Consider the following 7,501-nt stretch of genomic DNA (forward strand, 5'->3'; position numbering starts at 1 on the left):
TTCTCTGATCCTTTCTTGTCTTTCTCTCTTTCATGGTTTGCTGGTTTTCGTTAGTGATATATTTGGATTCCTTTTCTTTATTTTTGCATGTTTATTAGTTGTTTTTGATTTTTGGTTACCATTAGGTTACATCTTCTGCATATAGCAGTCTATATTAAGCTGGTGGTCATTTAGGTTTGAACCATTCTTTACTCCTCTCCTCCCCATGTTTTAGATATAAGATACCTTCTTTTACATACTTCTATTTTGTGAGTTCCTTGGGTGGTCTTTTACAGAAAGAATTCATTTTTACTGTTCTTGTGTTTCCTACCTTCATACTATCACTTTTGGTCTTTCATTTCCATCCAAAGAGTCCCCTTTAATATTTCTTGGAGGGCTAGTGTGTTGGTCATGAACTGCTTTAATTTTTTTTTTTTTCCCCCGCCTGGGAAACTCTTTATCTCTTCTTCTGTTCTGAATGATAGAATTGCTGGATAAAGTATTTTTGGCTGTATATTTTTCCCATTCAGCACTTTAAATATGTCATGCCTTTTTCTTTTGCTTGGAGAGTTTCCGCTGAAAAAGCCCCTGATAGCCTTATGGAGTTCCCCTTGTAGGTAACTGCCTTATTTTGTCTTGCTGCTCTTAATTTTTTTTCTTTATCATTTTATTTTGCCATTTTAATTATGTCTTTGTGTGGATCTGCTTTTGTTGATTTTGTTGGGAGTTTTCTGTACCCCCTGGATATGGATATCTTTTTCCTTCCCCTGTTAGGAAAGTTTTCATCTATTATTCTTCAAATAAATTTTCTGTCCCCTTTTCTTCCTCTTCTTCCTCTAGGACTTTTATAATGTGAATTTTTTAATAAAGATTTTATTTACTTATTTGAGACAGTGAGAGAGAGAATGTGCACAAGTGGAGGGGATGGGGAGAGGAAGAAGCAGACTCTCCACTGATCAGGGAGCCTGATGTGGGGCTTAATCCCAGGACCCTGAGATTGTGATGTGAGCTGAAGACAGACACTTAACTGACTGAGCCACCCAGTTGCTCCTATTATGTAAATGTTATTACGTTTAATAGAGTCACTGAGTTCCCTAAGTCTTTTCTTATTTTGCATAATTCCTTTTTTTTCTTTTGTTCAGTTTGGTTACTTTCTGTTACCATGAGTTCTAGGTCATTAATTTGTTCCACTGATTTTCCATCCTGCTGTTCATTCCATCAAGTGTGTTTATCATTTCATTTACTGAGCCCTTTATTCCTGGTATGTTATTACTTATCTCTGTGTTAAGGGTCTCACTCATGTCTTCCATTCTTAAGTCCAGTGAGTATCTTTATAATCATTACTTTAAATTCTGTTTCATTGAGATCCCTGGCCATGGCCTTATCCTGTTCTTTCATTTGGGACAAATTCCTCTGTCTTCTCATTTTGTCTGTCTCTGTGTCAGCTACTGTGTGTCAGGAAAGTCAGGTCCTCTGCTGTTTTTGAGGGTAATGGTCTTATATAGAACTCCTTGTTGGGAGTTGCAGTGTAGGCAGGGGTTTGAGCTGGTCTCTCCTCAGGGGGTAGTTTCCACAGTGCTGGGACTGAGGCAAGCATAATTTGGAAGGGTGGATACACCAGAGCATGGCAGGTACCAAGCCTGGCATAAACAAGTTAGGTAGTGACAGTTGGCATGGTACTGGTTCCTGCAACTAGCCCTGTGCTAGTTGTGGTGGGGGAGGGAAGTGGTGCTGGTCAGTTTCTTTGTTCACAGAGAGGTCTTTTGTGAACACTACCTCTCTGGGACATTTTCCGAGAAGAACAAATCACCTTCCGGAGCACTATATGCCACAGCCACCTTTCAATTGCTGTTTCCACACTATACATCCACGGGTTGTTTGCCCTGCCTTTTCTCCAAAAGTCCGGATACCCTGGGCTATATCCAAGCCAAGCCCACTGACCTTTAAAATTCTGGCCTTTAGGGGGTGCCTGGGTGGCTCAGTGGGTTAAAGCCTCTGCCTTCGGCTCAGGTCATGATCCCAGGGTCCTGGGATCCAGCCCCATATCGGGCTCTCTGCTCCGCAGGGAGCCTGCTTCCTCCTTCCTCTCTGCCTGCCTCTCTGCCTAGTTGTGATTTCTCTCTGTCAAATAAATAAAATATTAAAAAAAAATTCTAGCCTTTAAAGCCTCATTGGTTGCAAGAACTCATGATATTCAGCCCCTCTCATTTTCCAAGCCAGTTGCTATGGTGAATCATCTTCCCTTTATGCTCCACTGTGTGCTAGTCTGTCTTTACCCTGCTCCACCTCTATGGCTCCTATCCCACTGCAATGGGCAGTTCTCTCCCAAACCACATCTCTGCACTTCCTACTTTCTTCAATGTAGTTTTTTATCTACCTTCGGTTGTGGACTTTGTTCTGTCAGTCTTCAGGTTGATTTCTGGGGTATTTAGGATATTTTGATAGTTATATAGTTGTGTTCATGGGATGAAGCAAGCCTAGGGTCTTCCTAGGTATTTCTGATCATTTTTTAAAATATAACTCATTATTGTGAATTAAGTTGTGACATTAGTAAATAATTCATTTGATTCTTCCATTTTGATTCTCCAGCTCCCATTCACTCTCTGGAGCTGAACTTTCCTATTTTGGATTTCTTCTGAGATGGTCAGTCTTCTATGTGTATTGATTATGTGTGGTTGTAATAATTACGACTTTTTTGAATTCAGAATCGTCATTCCTGTTGATTGAATCATCATCTAGGATGTGTGGCAAAAAGTTTTTAGTAAATATGTCATGACATACAAAAGTAATTTATTATTGACAAATCCAGCATTTCAGTATGACAAGTTCTTTAATGTTTTTATACTATTAAATTTCAAAATCATATTTTTTTTAGGATAAATGAAGGAGCTGCTTATCAGTTGTTGAAAGATTTTGCACTCACCATTAAATCTATCAGGTATGTTATGTATTTTAAATATTTATTTCAAATTTTCCAAAAATTTAATGGTAATTTGAAAAATGTTGACCTTATATTTAAAAATGCCCTTGAGCTTCTTAGGTGTCACACATTTCAACTACCCAAACACTTTACAGAGCATCTTTTCAACACCTTGTTGCATTGGTTCTATAATAGAATTAATTCCAAAGCCCATTTGACATAAGGTTTTATTCAGACTAGAGCCTCAGCCTCAAGCACTGCATAACAGCAGGACAATATTCAAAAGCCTCAAGAATTCCTAGATCCTAGTATTCTCAGTTTTTACAACCAGTGTTTGTCAGATACATGATACTTCAGAAGATCCCTTAGGGCTCCATGGAGTCCCTGGTTTGTATCAACTTACATATTCTGGACTTTCTTGCTTTATTTTATATAGTGTTTTTTTCCAGGCTTTATCTGACTCTGGTCTCTCATGTTGGCTTCCTGTTTCCATCTTTAGCAGAGTACAGTGGGGATTCAAACAACTCTAAACTTTCTATGGATATACCCATCCTAAGGGTTTATTACAAGGTCCACCCTTAGGCCCATCTAGTGTTGCCTGGTTAAATAAACATCTTCTTAAAGCCTCCTGTTTGTGTGCACTTCAATATTTTATATCACATATATGTATACATGCAATTTGCCATGAATCTCTTCATGAATTTCTTGCTAATCAGGTCACTGGTTTTTAATTTTTTGATTTGAGATTAATTAGACCTGTTTGGATGTTTTATACAAAGAATGAAACTTTGGGGATGCTAGAACAGAGGAAACTGCCCTAGATATTTTCCTGAGTATATCCAGACAGTGTATTTCTTGAGTGGTTCATGGTTATTCAAGAGTATCCCAGGAAACCCCTGAGACTTTGGAAACATCTGAAAATCTCATCCTAGAAATATCATTCATTCATCTGAAAAGTATTGAGTATTATTGGTTTGAGACATACTTCTAAGTATTTGATATATAGAGAATCAGTAAATCTTTTCCTGCTTTAAATGTAATCTTACAGTGTAGTGTGAGGAAACTGACTTGTAGCTACTAAAAAGGCAGTAAGTGCTAGGATGACAGATAATGAGGCAACCTTGGATTCAGAGAGGGATTTTCAAATGAAGTAATTTTTTCACTAAGTCTTAAAGGATCTTAAGGGATAGGGCAGAGGAAATAGCGTTTTCAAAGTACAGAAATGAAAAAGGGTCTGATATGTCAGGGATAGGCTTCAATCTCACTCTAGTGGCATGGGGAATATGGGAGATGTGATAGAGATGGGGAAGATACTGAGTTACTTAAAGCAGCTTTGAAGGCAATTAGGATTTGTATTGGAAAGGGTCTTAAGTCTCATATTATGGAGTGGGCTTAATATTATGAATAATGTGTAGACAGTGTATAGGCATAGGTATGATATGGATCTGTGGTTTATATATGTGACAGAGATGTATATGGTTTATATATGTTTATATATGTGACAGAGACTCAAAGACTATAAGAGCCATGCAAGTGAGAGTGAGTGTGAGTCTGAATTAAGGAAAGAGAAGTAATGATGTAAAGGAGTGGTTAGAAAAATACTTATGGGATAGAATTCAGAGAAAGTTTCAATAAAGTTCATGTGGTTCGTGATGATAATAAGTTTCTATCTTAGTTAAGGATACCTAAGAAATATAGAAGTGAGGATGAAGTTTGAGGAGGACTAAGAACCAAAAATAATGAGTTAGAATTTATACATGTCCCATAATATCTGTGGGGTATAATTCAAGAGGAAATGGTCAGTGTTATAATTATGAGTCTATGATTAGGAGTATATTCAGTGTTATAGATACAGATCTGGTCATTCTTTGTGGAAGGTCAATGAAGACACTAGGAAAAATTCTGGAACTCTAGTGCAACCAAGGTAGATAAGGAATTACAAAAGGCTGATAAAATGTCAGATGCTGATTGTGGTCAGTACTTTTATCAGCCCATCTGCACTGTTCATTCTTGGATTTCCTCTCTCCTTTCTTTTCACTTGCTTATACATTTCTTGTTGCTGCTGTAACAGATTACCACAAACTTAGTGGTTTAAACCAACACAAATTTATTATCTTACAGTTCTGGAAGCCTGGTGTCCCAAACAAGTCTAACTGCATTAAAATCAAGATGTTGGCAAAGCTCGTTTCTTTCTGGAGACTTGAGGACCATCTGTTTTATTGTCTTTTCTAGCTTCTAGATGCTGCTGGCATTATTTTGCTTATGGTCCCCTTTCATCTTCAAGGCCAGCAATGGTGGGGAAAGTCTTACATTGCATTACTCTGAGATGAACTCTCTCCTGTCTCCCTCTCACAAAAATCTTTTAGACTATATTGGGCCCACCCAGATAATACAGAATAATTTTTCTATCACAAAGTCAGCTGATCAGCAACTTGAATTCCATCTGCAACCTTAATTCTCTTTGCTGTGTAAATTAACATAGTCCTAGATTTCTGAGGATTAGAACACAAATAAAGGTCACTATTCTGTTTATTACACCCTGTTTTTTTAAAATTTTCTCACATATCTAGGTAAAGGAAGTAATATTTTGCTCTTCATAGAGGTACTTGTTTGTGGAGTTCAGTATATACTGGACGTGATAGCCAAAAAACCCCAAAACAAACAAAACAAAAAACACAAAATAGCCTCCAAAGACATGTGCAGCACGAAGGAAGGGACTTTGTTTTGCTGTTGTTGAGGGGAGAAGTGATAAGTTTACATGGAATTTGGTGGCCTTTAAAATTCTCTTGGTAACTGACATGAAGAAGAGCTGCATGGGGACTGTTTTATTATCTTTGTTTTTTTACACACTTTTTTTTTAGGTCAAAATATTTCTTTTCAGTATTCTTCATATTTTGCTAACATTTCATCATCTAGTAGGATTTACTTAATTCTTCCTGCCTGGGGGAAAGTACTTCCTATAATGCTGACTCTCACTAATATATGTGTTCTCTCTGTGTGTGTGTGTGTATTTCCATTTACAGTGTTTCCTTACGTGAACTATGTGAAAATGAAGATGACAACGTGGTCTTAGCATTTGAACAATTGAGTAACACCTTTTATGAAAAACTTGAAGGAGTTTAAAAATAAAGACTATCCAGACCACTTAAAATATTGCCTGGCATTTTTAAGTCATATTTTGTGATTTGCATACTAATCAGAAATATATACATGATGAAGTGGAAAGGGCAAACAACTTGGGAGTCTGAATTGTGATCAAACCTGCCATGTTCTCTCACGAGTACCCTTGGACAAGTTTTTTAATATCTTTGGAGTCTTAGCTTCTGTATATAATTGAATAATAATGCCTATGTTTCAGCTGGTTTGTGGACTGATTAAAAAAATGCAAAGATTTTTTATGTGATTAAAGAACAATTTTTACTCTGTGAAGCCTAAACAAATATTACATTCTCAGCACTTTTCTCCTGGATGTTATAATTTGTAAAAGTCTATCAGGGGTAGAATATACTCAATATCCTGAAGTTGAAATATGTTTTCTCTATTAACTTAAATGTAATTATCTGATTTTGATAAATGGTTTTTAAAAATGACACCTTCTAGTAAACTTGAATTACTTTTTTAAAAAATATAAATGAGAGTTTTGACATAAATCCTGCGATGCTCTAACATAACATATAGCTGGTGATTTGGCTTGATTTTAATTGTATGTAAATGATTGAAAAAACACAAAGAAATAAATGGGTGTAAACAATTTTCCATTTGTCTCTTTGTGTAAAGTCTATACATCTTTCTGTCCGTTTGCACATACTTATGCATTTTATATGTAATAAATAGTTGATGTCTAATCGCTTTCCCTTCCTAGTCTAAGCCTCAGATCACAGTTTTGGAATCTATTTTAGACCCTAAAATTGAGCAGAACATTTTATCCTCAGAGAAATCTCTCTCCTTCTATCTAGGTGTCTTACTGAAGGTGATCTTTTGTATGACATTATTTATACATAATATTACATTGGCTTAGAAAAACACCCATGGTTCATTTTGTCTAGAGGTAAAAGAATATTCTGTTATCTGGAACTGACCCATTATTGCATGTACCATGTTAGGGGAGTCTAGTTTTTTCAGAGAAACCCTTTTATACCCCTGCCCCCCAACTTTAACCTCCACCAACCTCTAGATGTTCTCTATTTCTGTAATATTGTCATTTCAAGACCTAAATAAATGGAATTATACAGTACATAACCTTCTGAGATTTTTCCTTTCACTCAGCATAATTCCATCAAGATTAATCCAGGTTGTTACATGTACCAGTAGTGTATCCCTTTTTATTATTGAATAATATTCCACAGTATGGTTGTACCACAATTTGTTTAACCATTCAACACAGTGAAGGACATTGGGTTGTTTCTAACTTTTGGCTGTTACAAGTAAAGCTGCTATTAATATTTATGTTTCTTCTGGGATATATAGAGAGCTTCTCTTTGGCCCTTGCTGACACCAGGGAAGAGGGAAACAGGGCTGATTCACACTGCTCTGTTGTTTTAGGGTGAGGATGGAAGCTCAGCTGTCACAGGGAATATATGTAGGACAGTATTGATTAGTCTG

At 36.6% G+C, this 7,501-nt stretch overlaps 1 protein-coding gene across 1 annotated transcript in view; it reads left to right on the forward strand.

Moving 5' to 3' along the window:
* The window catches only part of DDX60 (DExD/H-box helicase 60), a 116,586-nt gene extending 109,450 nt beyond the window's left edge, over positions 1-7,136 (forward strand). The window contains exons 37-38 of the mRNA XM_080796705.1: positions 2,855-2,917; positions 5,923-7,136. Coding sequence (XP_080652831.1) covers positions 2,855-2,917; positions 5,923-6,022 — 163 coding nt within the window. The 3' untranslated portion in view covers positions 6,023-7,136. The remainder of the gene's footprint in view (positions 1-2,854; positions 2,918-5,922) is intronic.
* The last annotated feature ends 365 nt before the right edge of the window (positions 7,137-7,501 follow it).

This window comes from Martes martes, assembly GCF_963455335.1.
Source record: "Martes martes genome assembly, chromosome: 2".
NCBI classification, from domain to species: Eukaryota; Metazoa; Chordata; class Mammalia; order Carnivora; family Mustelidae; genus Martes; species Martes martes.